Consider the following 21,332-nt stretch of genomic DNA (forward strand, 5'->3'; position numbering starts at 1 on the left):
TGAAAACTATCTTTACTTGTATTTGGAAAAATACAATACTATTGAGGGAAAAAAACGCATAACTTTAAAAATTAGTTCCCTCCTCACAAAAGTTTTTTCAGTGTAAGGTGGGTAAGCTTTTGTTCAAGTTATGTTATAGTAAGGTTTCCTTTGGGTTCTATCTTGTTGCTTACATTTTCATCTCTATTTCTCTTATACACCTCCAACAAACTATGAGCTCTTTGACTGTGTTATACGGACCTTTGTCTCCTTTACAATGTCTAGTATGTTTCTTTCATGGAGTAGGTACTTGTGAAAAGGAAAGTCATCTTTCTAGCACTTTTTGCCTCTCAGGTATCCAGTACTCTCATGCTATCCTGGACTGATCCTATTAACAGGAACCTTCACACTGAAGTATTAGTAGTTATATTAAATGAACTTTGAAAAGAAGCCTTTAGTGAGAGGGAACTCTCTAGTGCTATAAACAGAGATGTCATATATGCAGCCTGCAGTCTGTCTTACCCCAGTGCAAGCCAAGTGATGCCTGAAACAGATTAAAATGTATTTGGAAAATACTTAACAAAATGAAATACAATATGATATATCTAATATTAATTTATGGTTTTCTACCTGGAAAATACTTAACAATATAAAATACAATGTGATATAGCTAATATTAATTTGTGGTTTTCTACCTGGAAAATACTTAACAAAATAAAATACATTATGATATATCTAATATTAATTTGTGGTTTTCTACCTGTGGGCAGGTAGGTGGCACAGTGCATAGAATGCATGGATTAGAGTCAGGAAGACTACTCTTCTTGAATTCAAATCTGAACTCAGATACTTCCTAACTGTATGACCCTCAGCAAGTCACTTAACCCTGTTTGCCTCCGTTTTCTCATCTGTAAAATGAGCTGAAAAAGGAAATGGCCAACCGTTCTAGCATCTCTACCAAGAAAACCCCAAATGGGGTCACAGAGAATCAGACATTACTGTAATGATGAACAAAGTCAGTTTGTAGGGATCCTTATGTATGGTTTTCTATTTGAGTTGGACATCACTGCCCTAGAGCATCTCTATTGGGTACCTTGAGAGCTTTAGCATAGGGGATCTTTTCTTGAATTTCACAAGGCTGCAGGTTACTCAGCTGATGGATGGGACATACTATGGTGAGAAGGCTAGCTTCTGGCACCAGAAGTGATGTAGCCTTTCACCTTCTTCTTTTTTTTCCTGACAGATCCTTCTGAATTTTACTTCCCTGGATCTATACCGCAGCCGGCTGTGCTGGTACGACTACGTAGAGGTTAGAGACGGGTTTTGGAGAAAAGCTCCCCTCCGAGGTAACTGTGTCCTAGCCTGCTCTAGATCATGGTCAAATGAGATAACATTTGTAAAGCACTTTGAAAATATTAAGGTGCTGTATAAATGCTGGTGTTTATTATTATTATTTCTATCTTCCTTTCTGAAAACTATCATTTTTTTTCCTGACAACTTTCCTAAAGCTCCTCTATACACCTACTCCAAGCATACTCATCTAGCTGGTCATTATGCTACAAGAGAACAAAGCTTAGACTCAGAGGCATAAGCCTTGGATTCTAAGCCTGGTTCTGCTCTATGACCTTTGCGGGTATCAGTTTGCTCACCTATGAAGTGGGGATAATCATGTCTACCTGGCCTGCTTGATAGTAGAGTAAGAACTTAGTAGCAGAGATAAGAAGGAAAAAGGCAAGCAGGTTGTTTGTGGTTGTATCTATGTCCCTTCATGTAATCATCCCAGGTCCAGGAAGCTGGTTCACAGTTTTGCAGTTTGTGGAAGAAAAGGAAATTTGGAATGATTGAACATGGTCATTTATGTATGTGGTCCAATGAAGGAAAGGTGTCTGAGAAGAAAGGACCCTAAGTAGAGATAGATGGTCAGGACAAAGGGATAGAACCTAGAGTATCTGGCTGCCCCAGGCAAGGCTTGAAAGTTGTATCTCAGGGGTAACTAAATTGCTTAGTGGATACAGTAACCCTGTTTGAAAGAAAGAGGAAGGAAGGAGAGAAGGAGGGAGAGAAGGAGGAAGGAAAGAAAGGGAAAAAAGAAAAGAAGGAAGGAAAGAAAGACAGGATGGAAGAAAGAAGGAAAAGCTATATCTCTTTTGTGTTGCCATCTATAGTGAATGTCAAGCGTTTTCTGTGACACACGGGACATGACATCATAAAATAAATGTATCCAGGCTAAGGACAGGTGGGACTTTCTGATATTGTAAACATGTGCATATTAAGGAATCCCTCATTGTACCCTCCTATGTACTGCCTGCTTTACCTATACATAGTCTATAGATGGATTTATTGACATTATTCTCACACCTCTCTCTATCTTTTCACTGCCTTTAGGAAGGTTCTGTGGGAACAAACTCCCTGAACCCATCGTCTCCACTGACAGCCGCCTCTGGGTAGAATTCCGAAGCAGCAGCAATTGGGTTGGGAAAGGCTTCTTTGCTGTTTATGAAGGTATTTGTGGGGAATGTGCTGTGGGGTTGATAAGGCCTATGTATAATGAGAATGCCTTATCTTTGCCCTCTTAAACTGATCTTAGTCTATGAGCATTTACAAACATTTACTATGTGCTAGGCTCTGGGTTATACAGAGCAGCTAAGAGGTACCATGTATAGAGCACTGAGATTAGAACCGGAAAGACCTAAGCTCAGATGTGACCTCAGATGCTAGCTGTTTGACACTGGGCAACTCATTTAATTCTGTTTGCCTCCATTTCTTTATTTGTTGGAGAAAGAAATGGCAAACCACTCCATTATACTTGCCAAGAGACACCCCCAAAATGGGGACACAAAGAATCAGACATAACTGGATCAACTCAGCAACAACTGGGTATGTGGAAGGGAAAGAGACAAAAATAAAGTCCCTGCCCTCAGGAGCTTACAAACTAATGAGACAACATGCAAAAAAGAAACATCCATATAAATTATAAATGGAAGGCAATCTCAAAGGGCAGGATCTAACTGGGGCAGGACTGGAAAGGCAGGAAGGAGCAAAATTGTAAGGTGCTTCGAAAGCCCAACAGAGAATTTGATATTTTAATTCTCATTACTAGGAAGTACTAAGGAACCACTTTGCCTTAGGGAAAAGAGCAATGTAATAGGCAGAACCTAAAAGAAAACAAATGGAGAATGGAATTAGACAGAGATGGAGGAGAAGTTGGAGTGGATGCAAAGTTAAAGGGAGATAGAAGAGAAATATGTAGAACAGGAGAAGGAAGATAATAGAATTATGGAAAAGGGATCCTAAGAAATGTCTAGAAATGTTAGGAACTGGGGAATAAGGGAAGACAGAAAGGGGAAGCGTCTACTAAAATAGGGAATTATCATGAATTCTAAGAACCCAGGAAGGTGAGAAAGGTCAAACAACACCCCCTTCAAGATGGAATGAGGTCCTCTCTACTATTACTCTAACTTTCTCCACCCCTACTGTTTACAGCTATCTGTGGGGGTGATGTAAAGAAGGACAATGGCCATATTCAGTCACCAAATTACCCAGATGATTACCGACCCAGCAAAGTTTGTATTTGGAGGATCCAGGTGTCTGAAGGCTTCCATGTGGGGCTTACTTTCCAGTCTTTTGAGGTATGATGTCGAGTCTCTGAACATGGGACCATGCTGTTTATAGGGAACGATAGCCCTCTAACCCTGTGTATCTCTGGGTCCTCTGTCTTCAGGCAGTCAACATCCAAATACTTTCCCTCTGGTTCTTTTGATCAATCTTTTTTGCCCTCATCATGTTTTCAAGATTATATCTACTACTTCTCCAAGGGCCTACCTGGGGACAGGTTCCTATGGTATGTGGAAGCCCCTTCTCCCAATTTAGCTTCTGTCCTTCATCTTCCTTCCAGATTGAACGCCATGACAGCTGTGCCTATGACTACTTGGAGGTACGGGATGGAAACAGTGAGACCAGCACTCTCATTGGACGATACTGCGGCTATGAGAAGCCAGATGACATCAAAAGTACATCCAGCCGCCTCTGGCTCAAGTTTGTCTCCGATGGATCCATCAACAAAGCTGGCTTTGCTGTCAACTTTTTCAAAGGTGCCTCCTTCCTTGCTCCTACCCAAACTCTGCAGTGCCCATTCCTAGAATGCTTACTATCTTCCTGGGTGGTTGTAAGATTCAAATGAGATAACATTACATTGCTTTAGAAATTTGAGTTGTGATACAGTTACTTCTTCCCCACTGAACTACCCCATTGTCCATCACTCTCTGAAAAACCCATGTTTCTACCTCTTTTATTTGGTCTTTTGTTCATTCATTTACTCAACAAATATATATTGAATAACAACTCTGTACCCAGCATTATGATAAGCATTGGAGCTAAGAGTGGGAAGATTTATCTCTTATCTCTCTTAGTCATTTTAAGCCATTTTTAACATTTCACAGTTCTCCGCATTGATGTGTCACCCTCCTAAGCTCCTATAAGTAAGAAACTATGCTGTTTTTCATCACTGTATTTCCAGAACTTGATTGATACAGGACCTTACACATAGTATATCCTAAATAAATCTTTGTTGAATCAAATTTACTCACAAGGAATGTAAGACAGTTCAAGAAATTCACTCTCTAATTGGGGAGACAAAACACACACAGTGAAAACTTAACCAATAATACAAATCTCAAATGGTATAAGACGTAATAAAAATAGTTGCCATATCTGCAGGGCATTCCAAAAGATAGTCATAGCTTGCTTAAACTTTATAGCTTAGAACCAGATGAAGTGAGTAGCTATTAAAGCTTAAAATTTACTGAGATTTTTGGGACATGTGCATATAGATCTTTAATGTTTACAAAGGGCTTTATATAAAAACATATATTTCACAAGACAACCTCATGAAATTGGTACTGTAGGTATTATTAGCCCTGTTATACAGTTAAGATGATCAGAGAGGGGTCTTGACTTGCTGCTGGACACTTAGCAGATAACTGTCAGGGGCGGGCTTTCAGCTCAGATGTCCCCTTACTCCAAGCCCAGCACCCCTTCCACTATACCACACCTCCTCTCAGGGCAGGATATGCTCAGTGTCAATGGACTGGTACACTCAGTATTCTAGGAATTTAGAGAAAGATGAGGTCATTATGGGTAGTTAGGGAAAGCTTTCTGGATGGTTCAGTGCCCCTAAATTATACATACATGCATATATATGCACATAGACATAAGGTACACACAGTATACATCTATATATGTGCACATACACTTGCATGTACACATGTACACATATGGTTTATCTGTTTCATTCTCTGGTATCCACTGCCTTCATCTCTGTATTTTTAAGTAATAGAAATTCATGAGCTTGAATGGGAAAAAATTCCATTTTTATTTTCATTCTCCTTTGGTTTTCTTTGTAATGTTATGTAGTTGATTTTATGTATTTAAAAACATCACTGTGAGAAAGGGTCCATGTCCCACAAAAAGAGTAAGAACTTTTGGCCATAAGAGATCCCTTTGTCTTCCCATGGGGAAGCTGCAGGACCCTAGCGCTCCACCTGTGTCCTCCTATTAGATGGGATTCTGGAGCATGGGGGACAAAGCCGGCGGGAACTGTCTCCCCTGCCAAGCACAAAAAAGTGGGGCAGAGAAAGGAATAAAAAGAGCTTTGGAAGGGTCCAGAAGAATCCATGAAACTTCTCTACTCTCTGTCCCAAGCAGAAGTGGACGAGTGTTCCCGGCCCAACCGAGGCGGCTGTGAGCAGCGTTGCCTCAACACTCTGGGCAGTTATAAATGCAGCTGTGATCCGGGCTACGAGCTGGCTCCAGACAAACGCCGCTGTGAAGGTGAGCAGCGCCTCCGATGCCCAGAAATCGCTACATCAGTGGGCATTCCTGATGCCCCTCGGATAAACTCTTCCCTTGGAGGTCTGGGAGCTGTCCGGTGGAGGAGCTCCTGAAGTTTCTGCAGGCTTCTGCCCTGCCCCGGACACCTCCAGCACCACCCATCCTCATGCAGTGCTGCCTACCTGATCTCGTGGAGCCATTGGGCATTTCCCTTTCCATCTGCTGGCTTCTCAGCCAGGCCCAGGCCAGGGCTTACCTCTCCCATGCCCTCCCCCCACTCCCAGGCCAGGGGTCCCTGATGAATAATGGCCTCTCTAACTCCACCTTCCCATCTTCCCACCCCACAGCTGCCTGCGGTGGTTTCCTTACCAAGCTCAATGGCTCCATCACCAGCCCAGGCTGGCCCAAGGAGTACCCTCCCAACAAGAACTGTATCTGGCAGCTTGTGGCCCCCACCCAGTACCGAATCTCCCTTCAATTCGACTTCTTTGAGACAGAAGGAAATGATGTAAGTACCAGCTCTGGCTCTCAGCCCAGGGGAGGGCAAACCAGCCGTGGCCTATTCTCCTACTCCCATATCCTTCTACTATCCCATCTCCCCTATTCTGCCTTATATCTCCTACTTGGGTCTGGAGGGGCTGGGGGAAAGAGATCTCATTTATCTATGTAGCCTAAGAGAGGGAGCAGACTCAGAGCCAGGAGGTCCTGGGTTCAAATTTTGCCACTTCTGATACTGGCAGTGTGACCCTGAGGGAGTCATAATTTCTAGTGCACTAGTCAACTTTTTAAGACTATTTTAAGTTACAGAAATGATGTTAACTATATTTTGAAAATAAAAAACTTATTAAATATTCAATTTAATTAATCTGTTAATAACATTAATTAATTTAATTAAACATTAATTAATTAATAAAAGACTATTTTTAAAAGACCATGCACATAATATATGATCAATAAATATTATATGGCATTAAAAGCAAAAAGAAATGATGCTAACCCCCTTTGGCAAAGGGAATTTTCTCACTCAGGAGCTCCCTATACTGGTAAAATCTACCCTCCTTTCCTTCCTAAGCTGAAAAACATAACTCTTTTTTTTTTCCCTGAGGCAATTGGGGTTAAGTGACTTGCCCAGGGTCACACAGCTAGGAAGTGTTAAGTGTCTGAGGTCAGATTTGAACTCGGGTCCTTCTGACTTAAGGTACTGGTGTACCAGAAATAGTACTCTTAAGCCTAAGGTATCTTTGTTGCTGATAAGTCAGAACCTTAGGAATCAACTCCCAAAGACAAAGTCATAGAACCCTGGGGATTCCCTCTTATAATCAGGAAGCTAATCTTCCTCTCTAACTTTTTAAATTATCAAAGACAAACCTGAATATATTATTTTAATGAGGGTCTAAGCAAAGTTATTCTAGAGGCAACTTGGACCAGCTAGCAAGAATAGATTGTTAAAATTTCCATTTCATTTATACCTTGGAAATCAGCAAACTACACATTAGAGCTCATTGTTTTGTTGATTTCTTGATTTAAAAAAAAATGGAGAAAATAATGCAGATCAAACTTAAAAGCGTCTACCACGTACCTTTCCCACTACCTCCCTTTCTGCCCCAGCTGGAGAGTCAATTGTTAAACATACACCAGCATATCCCTGCATCTGCAAAGTTTGTGTCCTAACTCTTATATTTAAATACTTCTAATAATGCAGGTTGAAATCTCATCAGTCATTCATTTATTTTTTAAATTGTTGATTTATACTCAGCTTTTGGTCCATCGTGACTCATGAGTTTTCTGTCAATAGTACCACTCAGTTCACTAGTGGGTATTTTATCCTGTCCTATAGGAATCAAAATTTGTTGCAGTTATGTATGTTGTAAGGCTGCACTCCATCCCTAAGGTACAGCCAAGGAGGGTCATATCCTCTCTTCCCAGGGCTTTTGGAAAACTCTTTCTACCATCCCCTTTTGTCAATGATAGATTTGTATAGTTTGCATAGAAAGCTAGGTGGCAGAGGGAACAAAGCAGATCTCAGTTCAAATCAAGCACTTACTAGCTGCATGATAATGGGCAAATCTCTTAAAATCTTTATCTTTTATCTTTTTTCCTCATTTGTAAAATGGAGAAAACTGTAGCACTGACATCATCTAGTTGTTGGGAAAAGGTGCCAGGCACTGTGCTAAGCATTTTACAAATATTATCTCATTTGATTCTCACAACAACCCTGAAGGGTAGATGCTGTTAGTATCCTAATTATCCAGCTGAGGAAACTAAGGCAAACAGATGAAATGACTTGCCCAGTGTCACACTGCTAGTAAATGTCTACAGCCAGATTCAAACTCGGCACATAGACTCACAAATGTTTAATTGGTTTATAAGACGTGGATCCTTTCTCAAGGAGTTTACAATTTAGGATCAATTGAGGGAAACAGAGGTTGAAGAGAAGGCTTGGGATAAGGGTACAAGTATTTATAGGGAAGGCATGTGGAAGATAATCTATTCTGTTTGGCCATAGAGGAATAAACTGGGAGCAAGTTGGGGAATTTCAAAAGAGAGTGAGTTCCTCATTTCAAAGGAGGTCTTCATTTTAGAGAGACTGGATAAACATTTCATAGACTGGATAAACACTTCATAGACTGAATAAACACTTCATAAGATCTGAGAGCTGAAGCTGAATGGGACATCAGAGGCTAGGTATTCCAACCCTGTAGTTTTACATATAAGGAAAGTGAGATTATGACACAAATAAATATCAGAGATAGGATTTGAACTCAGATCCTTTGACTTCCAGAGTTAGTGGAAAGAGCACTAATTTTGAAATCCAATGATTCTATTGGAAAGCCCAGAATTAGTACTGTGAATCCTGTTCAAATAAGACTGCAATGTAAGTCCTTATTTGGGGACCCAGATATTTTAAGCACTCCAGGGAAGCGACTTTCACTTTTTTGTATATCAAAGACCTCTGAAACAATCTGGGGAAGTAAAGGGACCCCTTTCTCAAAATCATGTCATTATTTTTTTTTTTTAATATTCGAAGGAAATGCTAACTTTCAAGAAAAGGTTAGTAAAAATAACAAAGCAATTGTTTTTCCCCCTGAGGTCAGGACTCCCTGAAATCAACCCCAGGATCTCAAGTTAAGAAATCCTGTCCTCATGGTTCAGAGCATGAATAATAGATTGAGGGTTGAAGATGTTGGGGAAGGGAGGTGTCCTTGGAAGCGGGTCCTGAACTGTACCTTTTGGGGCAGGTGTGCAAGTATGACTTTGTGGAGGTGAGGAGCGGACTGACGGCGGATTCCAAACTTCACGGCAAGTTCTGCGGTGCTGAAAAACCCGAGGTTATAACTTCCCAGTACAACAACATGCGTGTGGAGTTCAAGTCAGACAACACTGTCTCCAAGAAGGGCTTCAAGGCCCACTTCTTCTCAGGTAACACCGGTGTCCCCTGCCCCGGGATCCAATGTGGAGCTCCTCCCATCCCACCTGATGGGTGCAGCTCTATCTCCCCCCTTCTCCCCTTGTCTCCCCCAGGCCCCCGCCTTGGGCAGAGACGACAGTCTGTCTCTGAGCTCTCGTGGTCAGGGGCCTGGCGGGTTTGGCTTTCCTGCCTCATGTTCTCTTGAGGCTTTGGGCAACAGTTCTCCACCTTGGCTGGTGGTCAGGTCCTTTGCCAAAACTCCATGCAGGCTGAGCTGGTTCATTACAGGGATTCAAGAAAGAATAGAGAGGCAGTGTGGTGGAGTAGCTGGAAGATGGGCCTTACAGTCAGGAAGTCTTAGTCCAAGCCCAGTTCTGCCACAGATGGGCTGTGGGACCCTTAACCTCTTACTGTCCCACACAGCCCTTTAAGGCACAGGTTATGGATAGGCTGGGGATTTGCATTATTGAACCGTTTCCTACACTGTTGAAATCAGGGACTCTGAATGGGAGGAGGGGAAAAGGGGGAAGAAATAATTAGGCATCTCCATCCTAATATAACACATTCCCTGTCCTCATTGTACCCACAATTGAAAGCCAGATTAAGACACATCACAGAATTTATTAAATACTTATTAACATACAAGGCACTGTCCTTGTTCCTTTCATATCCTTCTGTTTTCAGGCCAGTCTATAGGGTCTGCCCTCTTGCTGGGAGATATGGCTCTGAGGGGATCCAGCACAGGCCCCTCCGCCTTCCCCATCCCAGTTTTCAGATAATCTGTTGAATCACACTGTGTGCTCCATCCTGAGCTTCTGCCTTTTGGAGCTGGTAGAGTGTAAGACAGGATTCTGGTCTCCCAGAGCTGGCAGATTCATGGGGACATAAGACAGACACATGAAAATACCATGTGATAATCCAGGGATAAATTGTGTGGAATATCCTAAAAGAGCTCGAGGGTAGAGAGGATCATGTGGCTTGGAACCACTGGACATGGAGGAAGTTGGACTGGACTTGAGCCCACAAGCAGTTTTCTTCCCTTTATATCTATCCTGTCCCACCTCCCACTCACTGCCTAAATAACAGGACTCCGAAGTCCGAGTCAGTGACCAGCCTGTGCAGGGTTCTGTGGGAAAGGGGAGAGGTCTGCTTCTCATGCCCCTTGCCCCTCCCACACCAGCCATATTCCCCTTGCCTCCCCCCGCCCTAAGTCCTTCAGCCTAAGCCCCATGCGCTGCCTTCTCCAGCACCAGAGCTGATTTCTCCATTCCTGGAGTGCCCCCTCCCTTGCCTGCCCAGCTGGCCACATGCACCTGCTTCTTTTATTGTGTCCCGCTTGGCTCTGCTTGAAGTGTTCTCCATTTCTCATCCCCCGCCCTTTTCCTCTTGCTTGCCGAGATGCCCGTTAATGCGACATGGACCAGACTGTTTCCCTACCATCCAAAGCACATGTCCCTGTGCTGGTGCCTGAGGCCTGATGGAAGTGGCCAGAAGTGACATTGTACCCACTCAAGGGATGACGTGGCCCTAGGGGAAAACCATTACCTGCTTACTCTTGTCTCTCTCTGCCTTTCTATCACTGTGGTCTTATGAAGTGGGGAAAAGGGTATTCTTAAAACCCCAATCCATTAGGCCTGGATGCCAGGGTTGGCCAGCCCACGGATGGCTTCCTTCAGCTCAGTGATGGCCCACCTTGCCTTTGGGTACGAGACCTGCTGAAGACCCTTGGCTGGAGGGCTCTTCCTTTGGTGCTGGGGGCGTGGGGTGTCTGGCTTTGAGCCCCAAGACGGGCTCTTTGAGCCACTCGGACACTCACGAGGAGACCCTAGGCTGAGAAGCAGAAGACCCCGGAAGAGTTTCAGTTCATTCTCAGCCAAGCAAGATGCCAAGGGGCTTGCAGGCACTGCAGGGTGAGTGGTGTCTCCTCCTTCAGGCACATGTCCATCTTCCCCTTGCCCTTCACACTCCTGCCATTTTCCTTCCCCTGGTTCAGAGGTGGGACTCCCTCTCATCGCCAGAATCCCAACAGATGATAAATCTCCTAGGCTCATGGGACCCACCTTTCCTGACTGCCCTCCAAAGTTCCTTAAAAGTAAATCTTCCTCCTCTTTCAGTTTGGAAGCCTTCATCTAGGAAATCAGCCCAGAGGCTTCTGTAGAGTTCTTAGGACAAAGCCTCAGGAATTCCTCCCTCTTGTATCATTTGTCTTTTGAAGTTTCTTCTGTAAGACATCAGGTCCTCTGCCCAGGAGTTCTTCCATTATTACTTAGCCTGAGCAAGAGTCCCCGGGAGATGGAAGCTGAGCCCATAGTCAGAGCTGAATGGTCATATTGTAAAAGCTGCCCCTTTGAGGTAGTGGTGGTGGAGGACTCTGTCTTATTAACTTTCATGGGCACCCCTTTGCAGCTCTTGTCCCTAAAGATAGTGCTTTCTGATAGCTTCTCTTCTTGTCTGCTCCAGCTATAAGGCACCCCTCTCGTTTTGATTGGTTCCCCAGGGTCTCCAAATTCATGGCCTTGAGAGCCTGGTTTTTTTTTTTCTGCCAAGGGAATTACAAGAGAATACTAACTTGGCAACCTGATTACTAAGAGGCATTTTGACATTCTTGTTTTATGTCTTGGGGGGGGGGGGTGAAGGCAGGGGAGAGAGAGAGACAGACAGACACAGAGACAGACAGACATAGAGACAGACACAGGAGAGAGACAGACACAGACAGAGATGAGAAAGGGGGGGGGAGGGAGAGACAGCCAGGGAACGAGAGGAAGAGAGAGGGGGGGAGAGAGAGACAATCAAAAGGAAGGAGAGAGAGACGGGGAAAGAAGGAAGGAGGGAGGAAGAAGGAGGTAAAGAAAGGAAGGGGAGGGGAGGGAGGAAGAAAAAGACAGGAAACGGAGAAATGGAGAAAAAGAGGAGAGGATGGAGAGACAGAGGCAGAGGGAGGGGAGACAGAGAGGAGAAAGTGGGAGGGAAAGAAGGAGGGAAAGAGAAGAGATGGAGAGAAGGGAGAGACAGAGTGGGGAAGAGAGGAGGAGGGAGGGGGAGAGAGGAGGAGAGAGAGGACGAAGGAGAAGGGGAGAGAGAGCGAGCGCGCATATGTGTGCCTGCTTCTTTCTGGCTCCGTTTCTATGTTCCTGTCTGCATGTGAATCTGTATCTGTCTGTGCATCTCCGTGAATGTGTCGCTCACGGTGCGTCAGGGAAGCGGCGGGTGGGTCTGAGTGTCTGCGCGCCCCAGGGAGCATGTGTGTGTCTGTCCAGGATGCTCTGTAGACCCAGCAAGTAAAAGGACTAGGTTCTCACAGAACAGTCTCTTCCCTCCCTCCCTCCTTCCCCAGATCTCTGGCTCCAGACTCCCTGTGCCCCGGGCTGCTCCCCGGGGTCTGAGCCTGGGACGCCTTGCCCGCCCGCCAGCCCTCCCTGTCAGGAGCTCCCCTTCTGTGCCACGGTTGCTGCCCCCCTTGCTTCCCTTCCTGTGACCCGGCTGCTCCCGGATATGGCCGCCCTGCATGCCCCCAAGCCCCCTGACCTCCCCTGGCCCCTGTTTAATGTGCTTGAGACCCTGGACGTGGTTTTTCACCTGCTCCTCTTTCCTGACCCCCCTCTCTCCCCTTCCCCTTGGTCCCTTTTCTCCTCCTCTCTCTCATTTCAGAAAAAAGGCCATCCCTGCAGCCACCCCGGGGACGCCCCCAGCCGTTCAAAAACCGAATGCAGAAAAGAAACCGGACCCCCCAGTGAGGCCTCTGTGGCCTCTGCAGCCTGTTTGTTACTCAGGAACTCCACCTCGGACGAAGGGGGGGCCGCGAGTCCGCCGACCCCCAGCTCCTCTGTCCCCTCCATTCCGGCCGCCTCTCCCTGTCCCCCTGCCCCGGCCGGACAGAACTGGTGCTCTCCTGCTCCCCCTCCCCGGGTGCTTCCCACCCCGCCCCCCCATTTTGATGGTGTCTGTGACATTTCCTGTTGTGAAGTAAAAGAGGGACCCCCGCGTCCTGCTCCTTTCTCTTGCAGTCTGCTTGTCCATGTGTCTGTTTTTCCACTTGTCCGTCTGTCCAGTAAGCAGGTAATGGTAGGGGGTCCCCCTGCGGCCGCTCGCATTCCCCTCCTGCCTCCTGCCTTCTCCCCCACGCCCCGGGCCGTTCCCGGGCCGCACAGCTGGGCCTCCCACATCTGGTGGCTGCTTAACGCTCTGACCTCTGGATCCCGCCCTCCGCTCGCCCGGGCCTTGGGAGAGGAGAGCCTCGACTCTGCTCCCAGCCCCCAGCCCGGCCTGCCCTGCCTGCCCCCAGCCCACAGAGAGGGCTTTGTGTTGTGTTTGCTCTCCCTCCCACACAGACAAGGACGAGTGTTCCAAGGACAATGGCGGCTGCCAGCAGGACTGCGTCAACACCTTCGGCAGCTACGAGTGCCAGTGCCGCAGCGGCTTCGTCCTCCACGACAACAAGCACGACTGCAAGGAAGGTGAGGCCCCGGTGGCATTTGTTCTGGTCGAGGCCGTTAGTGCACAGAGCCCCAAGTTCAAATCTAGCTCCAGACGCAAGCTGGGTGATGCTGCTGCCTCAGTTTCCCCATCTGTAAGATGGGGAGTATAACAGGACCTCCTTTCTCAGGACTATGGTGGGGATCAACTAATTTGGTGGGGATTTAACTAATTCCATTTTGTAACTGGAGCCTTTTATCTCTATCATGTGGGAAGATTAAACATGCTAACCCAGTTATCAACAAACTACTAATGAAGACCAGCCCACTTCCCAGGACCCTTATGCACTCTGAAAATACCCATCTACTGCTATCATCTGATAGATCAACTACAAATCAATGAATCAACAAGGATTTATTGAAATAGAGTCCTTGAGAAATCCTAAAATCTCCATGCAATCCTGTGTAATGTATGTAAACCATGTAAAACCACCATACACTGGCAGTATCTAACAAGCCTAATGTCTTATCCCGCCGTCTTGGTGAACCCCGGCTCACTTTCGTACTGTCATTTGTCATGGAATATCATAACCAGCATTTATGTAGCATTTTAAGTTTTTCAAAGCTTTATACATATATATATTACATATATATTATATATATAACCTTGTTTAATCCTCACAACCTTATGAGATAGATACCATCATTAATCCCCATTTCACACATAAAAAATTGAATTCAAGAGATATTAAGTGATTTGTCCAGAATCACAGAGAGGAAGGAAGGATTCTGAACTCACCCACCTGTCCTTTTCTCTCTTCCTTTTCTTTCTTGGAGAGACCCGTGCAACTGTACATGGCATTTGTCGTCCTCTGGCAGGTCTAATACATCCTTCAGAATCATGCTAACCCTGTAGTTCGGGTCACCAGGGACACAAAGGGCTGGACTGATGGCAAGCAGGACCAATGAGCTCAGCTCTCCCCCAGACAACAGGGAACGTAGCCCACACATTCACACAGATTCTTTCCCAGGAATTACAGAAGAAAGGAGTTTTGGTACTTGCTGATCTTTTCCTGCTTCCCCGCAGCCGGCTGTGACCACAAGGTTACATCCACCAGCGGCACCATCACCAGCCCCAACTGGCCTGACAAGTACCCAAGCAAAAAGGAGTGCACCTGGTCTATCTCTAGCACAGCTGGGCACCGTGTCAAACTGGTGAGATGCCACACTCTGCATGGGCTCCCCCCTTCCCCTAGCCCCCTCTGGCCAGGATCCCCCATTGTTCCTCCTTCTGGAATAACTCACAGGGCGGCGGGTGGCTGGCACTGTGAGCACCACCATAGGGAGGGGCAGTACCAGCCCCAGTAATGTAGTTGAACCTGACCCTGAAATAGGGCATGAGCACCTGCAGCCCTGAGAATGTTAACTTTCACCGACAGTTCTTGCTTCCCCCCGTAGCGACCCCTTCCCCACTCATCAGTCTATGGGCGTTTTATGCAGGGTTGTCCCTTTTTGGTGGCTGAAAGGGGCTTATGATCTCCTCCTCTCTCTTCTCCAGACCTTCTCAGAGTTGGACATTGAGTCCCAGCCAGAATGTACCTATGACCACCTGGAAGTTTATGATGGGCGTGATGCGAAAGCCCCTGTACTGGGTCGCTTCTGCGGAAGCAAGAAGCCCGAGCCTGTCCTGGCCACTGGAAACCGCATGTTTCTGCGCTTCTTCTCTGACAACTCTGTCCAGAGAAAGGGTTTCCAAGCTTCCCATTCCACAGGTGGGGCCTGGGACTTGGCTGGGAGAGGGTGGGTCCTGGGCTCAGCAAATCCATCCGTCCATTTTATTCATTTTTTGTAGGGCACTGTATTAGACACTATGAGATGCAAAAAATATAAGATACAGGCTCTGACTTCTAAGTGGTTTACACTCTAATCAGGAAGCCGTGATGTGTGTCTGCACATAAGAAAGCTAATATATCCGTCACCAAATTAGTGTTAGAATCAATGTTTCTCTAGGTTTCTCCAAGGGCTCACTGGGTTGGAATGATCCTGGGAGGAAGTCAGCTATTGAGTCTTGAAGGATCATGAGACTTTGGGGAAAGCACAGTAAGCTCTCTGTGCACAAAAAGTGAGGGATTCCCACGCTGGCCTTGAGCTATCACACATCTAACAATGCCTTTGGTACAGACAGTAAGCACAATGAGAATTCAGAGGGGGCATCATTGGTCTCTGGGGGCTGGGACTTCAGGGAAGGCTTCATGGAGGACAGCAGACTGCCGAAGGGTACTGGCCTGGAGGCTCCTCAGCCCAGGGGCCAGGAGGGTGTTGCTGCCAGACAGCCAGGCATGTGGAGGCAGGGCTGTGCAAGGTGATGCTTGTTGGGATGCTCACTGCTTGTTCAAAGTTAACCTTGCAAGGGCCTAAAATGACTGCTGATGGATCCACACACAGAGCTTCCCCCTCCTCCCTTTGCAGTTTTGGCCCCTCTCCTTCTCCCTTCCCATGGCTTTGTCATGTCCCTGCTTTCACCCTTTCACTCCTTCCACATCAGCAGCATCTGGGCTCCTGAATGTGCACAAGGGGAAATCTGCAATAAGCAGTCGAGTGTGTGTGAGGGACAGAGAGACAGAAACAGAGTTCAGCAGACACAGAGAAACACAGAGAGATGGAGAGGGACAGACACACAGGAGAGGGACAGACGGAGGGAGGAAGGGGGGAGAGAGGAGGAGGAGGGAGGACAAGGGGTATTACAGGTAGCTCCCTCTCCTGCTTACCTTCCCATGTGTCTCCCCCTCCTATGTACAGAGTGTGGGGGCCACGTACGAGCAGAAGTGAAGACCAAGGACCTCTACTCCCATGCCCAGTTTGGGGACAACAACTACCCTGGAGGATCGGACTGTGAGTGGGTCATCGTGGCGGAGGAGGGCTACGGTGTGGAGCTGGTATTTCAGACCTTCGAGGTGGAGGAGGAGGCTGACTGTGGCTATGATTACATGGAACTCTTCGACGGCTATGACAGCACAGCGCCCAGGCTTGGGCGCTACTGTGGCTCTGGGGTGAGTTCTTCTTCCCCCTCAACAAGGTGGATTATAATGGGGGAGCTGTCATTAGCTCCTTGAAATGGGGTCTGGGAGTCTGGACGGGGAAGGCCTGACTGGGTTGAGGATTTGTGGATGATTCAGACCTAGGCTGAGATATTTGGCTTAGTTATGTTAGGCTCTCTGAAGACCCTAGAAAAACCAGTCGGTATGGGGCTCAGTCATGAGGTTTGGATCTACTCCCTTGTTTGTATGGGCCTGTCCTGAGAAGGTCTGACTCTGCCAAGCCATTGAGAAAGGAGGAGCTCTGTTTGCCCGTTGGGGTCAGTTCCCTGTCTCTACTGCCAAAGTAGGTTTAGGGGACCTTTTAGCATGGAGTCAGGATTGGAAAGACACCAGAAACCAGAGGCAACATGTCTGTCAATTCATCATGTGATCTAATATGGAATCTAGTAAGAACTCATCCTTTATTCTGTGTCCTCTTTTGTTGATATAGAAATTCCCACCTTCTCATAAGTCCAAGCTACCTCCACAGTACTTTAAAAAACCCCAATTCCATCCACAGCAAGGCCCTAAAAATGTATGTCCTAGAGGGGAGATCAAAGCCCAAAGTTCGTGTTTTCTCTTTTCTCCTTTTAAAAATTCTTTTCTACATAATCTCTCATCCTTTGTTCCTCCAGTGAAATTATTTCAACACTTTTCTCCTAAGCTCCCACCCCCTTCCATCCTCACACACAAACAACACCCACATGTACATGCTGCTGACTTGTTCTTCAGGGTCACTCTTGGGGGACAGCCTGGATGCTTCAGGATGAGTTAAATTCCAATGACCCTGCAGCAGCTGCTAGACTATTAGCTTTGCTCAGGCCTTTATGGAAGCAGAGCTTTATTCAGCTTTTGTGTAAATGGCAAGGAGAGAGAGGTGGGGGAGGAGTTGGAGAAAGGTCCAGAGGCCATGTACCCCATTCTTTCCTGGCCTGCCTCTCTCAGCCTGGACCAACTGGCCTGGTCTCCCCTGGCTACAGAGCTTTTCTTCCTATCTCCTTATGCTCCACAGCTTCTCAGTGACAGCACCTCTTGGTCAAGAAGAGTAAGATCTTTAGTCATCTGCCCCCAGCAGCCTTCTGTTTTTCCATTTCCCTCCTCACCTTGGACAGTAAAAGATGTGGAATGAGGGAAATTAATGTGTACAGTTTCAGGGTGTACCAACTCCAAACATTAGTCTGGTTATTTACCAAGATCCCTAGAAGCCTAGGATTTTTCCCAGCAGGTGAGAAAATCCTCCACATGTCACCACGCAGGTGTATAATCTAGACAAGGACAGTCTGGGATTGGAGTGGAATCCTTGGTGTTCTGTGGGGTCACAGGGAAGAACCTGGCTGTCCAGGGAGCAGCAACCTGGTCAGGATCAAGGCTGTTTTATGGATATCATTCCACCTTAACAGATCATTAATTAATCAGCATTTATTAAACAACTACTATATGTCAGGTATTACGCCAAGTGCTGGGAGAACAAAAAAGGCTAAAAAAAAAAAATTGCAAGAGCAGTGCCTGCCCTCAAGTAGTTTTTACATATTAATGTGGAATTTAGCATAAATATGTACATATAAGATACACACAGAGAAGAAGAAAGGTAACTTGAGAGGGAAAGACTCTAGTGATGGAGGGAACTGGGAAGATGAGCTGACCCTAAGAAACAGCAAGGGATGTGAAGGAGACAGAATTGAGAAGAGAGAGCATTCCAGGAATGGGAGATGGAAGATGAAATATCATGTACAAGGAATAGACAAGTGGGCAAACATTCCTGGGCCAAGAGAGAGGAGGTGGGCAGCTTGTGAAGAGTCTTAAATGCCAAACAGAAAACTTTATATTTGATCCCAGGTAATAGAGAGGCACTAGAGTTATTGAGTAAGGGTCAGACGTGGTTGGTCTTTAGGAAAATCACTGGCAGCTTTGTAGAGGATGGTTACAGTAGTAAGAAACTTGAGGCAGAAGGTGGGAAGTAATGAGAGCCTGAACTAGGTTAGAGGTGGTTAGAGTGGAGAAGTCTATTAAGAGTATTTAGCAGTAGATTGGATATATGAGCTGAGTGGGCCTTAGCAGTAGTAGGGAAGTGGTGATAATGAGCATCCTTGCTTTGTCCCAAAATGAAAAGGAGTAATAGATGTTCCAAAGAGGGGAGATAGAAGTTCTGTTTTGGAAGTGTTGAGTCTGAGATACCCATGGGCCATCCGGTTCAAATGTCCAACAGGACATTTTGGAGATGTGGGGTTGAAGTTCAGACGAGAGACTACTACCTGGATATATAAATCTGAGAAAAATCTGCAGAGATAACTGAAGCCATGGGAGCTGAAGAGAACACACCAAAAGAGAAAAAAGAGAGAAAAGGGAAGAAAGCAGAGACCATTCCTTCATCAAAGGGCTGAATCACCAGGTGCTATAATGATTAAAAAAAAAACCTTAGTTGGGTCTGGGGGCAACTTTGCCTCCATCCTCTGTTTTTCTCTAGCCTCATCCCCATCTCTGAAATCAAAGAGAACATTGTTCTCTTCATCTAAGAGTTGTGTTCTAAGGCACAACTGGATGAAAAATAATTTCAAAAATAATGATCATTTAATTATAATAAGGTGAAAAGCAGTGTAGTACAATTATAAAGATCTGGTCCTAGAATGCTAGAAAGCTTGGGCTCCAGGCATACCTTTGATTACTAGTTATATGACCCTGGCAAGTCATTTAACTTTATATACACTTGACAAAAAAGTTGCTAATCTACATTGGTGATAGTGATGGGGAATTTCCTTTTTAATCATTTACTATACCAGTGAAATCTCAAGTTGAAAAATTTAAAAAGAATGACATTTTGAATGTATGATCTCACTTGCTTTTTTACAGACAATCTGGAGAGGTAAGGAAAGGAGCTATCAATTCTTAGCTCTGTTTAGCAAAGAGAAAACCTAAGTAAAGGTGACTTGTCCAAACTCATCCACCTAGTGATTAGCTGTGCCAGATCCTGACTTGAGAGCTATGGGTCATCCTCCTAAATCTCCTCTTCCCAACTGGATTTCTTCAAATTCTTATTGCACAAGTCTCTCCTACACTGATAAGGCCAATAAATCTAGGGGAAATAGATGTGGGGTGTGGGGGGAGAGAGGGTTGACACTAAACAATCCACATGAAATTTTAAAGCCGAAAGCATTCTTTGAGAATCCCACTCCCTTAGTTTACAGATGAGGAAAACAAGGGCTAGAGAGGTTCAGTCACACAGACAAGACACAAAACTATAACAACTCCTGCTAGGAAGCAGCCAGTGTTTTTTGGTTGGGCCACAAGAAGTTCTGCCTTTTGATCCTAATAGACAAAGTTAGGGCTCGAGCAGATAAAGGGCGCGGGATTGACTTCTCCTAGCCTCATTTTTCCTTGTTGGCAAGGGAAGGCCTGTTTGAATCCTCCCCGGACCTGGGGTTCCTTAGTGACGCTGAACAAGATATTGAACATCTCTAAGACTTGGTTTCCTAACTTGTAAAATGAAAGGGTTGACTCAGATCCTCTCCGGTTCTAAATGCAAGCCTCTATGCTGCTGCTCTCTCGGGGGACCCTGTAGAGGCGGCCTGGGGAAGAGACGGTGTCCCTAGCCCTCACCCCCAGCTCTTGCCTCCCAACAGCCCCCGGAGGAGGTGTACTCAGCTGGAGATTCGGTCCTGGTGAGGTTCCACTCCGACGACACCATCAACAAGAAAGGCTTCCACCTCCGCTACACCAGCACCAAGTTCCAGGACACCCTTCACAGCAGGAAATGAGCAGGAAGTGACCTCTCCCTTCATCCCCAGAGGGAAGGCCTCCTTCCCTGCGACACCAGCTCCCCTCCTCCCCTCTGGTTGTCTTACATGGTTGGACAAGGGGACAGAGGGAGGCCATTCCCTTCCCTCTCTCGAGCCACAGCCTCCAGCTTGGGTCCCAGTTGAGTCTCTGGCGGTAGGGGAACCAGGGGAACCAGACTTCCCAAAATGCCTTTCCCCGCTGCTCTTCTCTCCTGTCCTGTCCCTGCCTGTGACCGAGGGGCGAGGGGCCAGGAGATGAAGGTTTCATGGAGATGTTTGAGGACACAGAGCTCTCCACAGGCAGCACCCCCTCCCCACTCTTCCCCTCCACCAGCATCTGGAAGAGGTTTGCTTGGAGAGGAAGACTCCCCCATCTTTCTTGTCCCCCTCACTCCAAATTATATTCTGTATAGTCAGTGGCAAAATCCTCATTGTAACGTACCAACAAGCCCAGGCCTCCCCTTGCCCTCCCCCACTGCATTTTGGTGTTATTCTTGAGCTCTGGTTTCAGAGCGTGCCTGTCCGAGGGGCGGGATGAGGGAGGGGATGGGGGACGGGGGGCGCGTGTAGGGGCCTCTCTTTTCCCTGGGCAGTGAGGTCAGCCATCTGGGGATATCCCCAGCCAATAAACTGAAAGTGTTACGACCAGCGACCAGCGGAGTCACTAACCTCGCCAGATGCGCCTCCACGGCACACGCACGCCTGGGGGGCTGTGCGGACTCCAGATGTGTGGGCTCGCCGTGCGGCTGGTGCTGCGTGGGAGGGAGCCAGGACACCTGGTTTTCCTGGCCAGGATGCTTTCCTTGCTCTCGGGTCCCCCAGGGCTGTTGTTTCAGACATAGCGGCACAAGGG

General features: G+C 46.5%; 1 protein-coding gene across 2 annotated transcripts in view; it reads left to right on the top strand.

The window, feature by feature from the left end:
- The window catches only part of BMP1 (bone morphogenetic protein 1), a 55,966-nt gene extending 34,839 nt beyond the window's left edge, over nucleotides 1–21,127 (top strand). Inside the window, exons 9-20 of one of the 2 annotated variants that reach the window (XM_051975691.1) lie at nucleotides 1,223–1,325; nucleotides 2,365–2,481; nucleotides 3,463–3,608; nucleotides 3,875–4,070; nucleotides 5,683–5,808; nucleotides 6,156–6,316; nucleotides 9,048–9,228; nucleotides 13,546–13,671; nucleotides 14,717–14,844; nucleotides 15,188–15,401; nucleotides 16,429–16,679; nucleotides 20,324–21,127. In XM_051975691.1, coding sequence (XP_051831651.1) covers nucleotides 1,223–1,325; nucleotides 2,365–2,481; nucleotides 3,463–3,608; nucleotides 3,875–4,070; nucleotides 5,683–5,808; nucleotides 6,156–6,316; nucleotides 9,048–9,228; nucleotides 13,546–13,671; nucleotides 14,717–14,844; nucleotides 15,188–15,401; nucleotides 16,429–16,679; nucleotides 20,324–20,458 — 1,884 coding nt within the window. In that variant the 3' untranslated portion in view covers nucleotides 20,459–21,127. Of the gene's footprint in view, nucleotides 1–1,222; nucleotides 1,326–2,364; nucleotides 2,482–3,462; nucleotides 3,609–3,874; nucleotides 4,071–5,682; nucleotides 5,809–6,155; nucleotides 6,317–9,047; nucleotides 9,229–12,865; nucleotides 13,221–13,545; nucleotides 13,672–14,716; nucleotides 14,845–15,187; nucleotides 15,402–16,428; nucleotides 16,680–20,323 lie in introns of those variants that run through there. The other variant, XM_051975692.1, reaches the window with a different exon arrangement.
- Nucleotides 21,128–21,332: the final 205 nt, after the last annotated feature.

The sequence above is a fragment of the Antechinus flavipes genome, chromosome 2 (assembly GCF_016432865.1).
Source record: "Antechinus flavipes isolate AdamAnt ecotype Samford, QLD, Australia chromosome 2, AdamAnt_v2, whole genome shotgun sequence".
Lineage (NCBI taxonomy): Eukaryota > Metazoa > Chordata > Mammalia > Dasyuromorphia > Dasyuridae > Antechinus > Antechinus flavipes.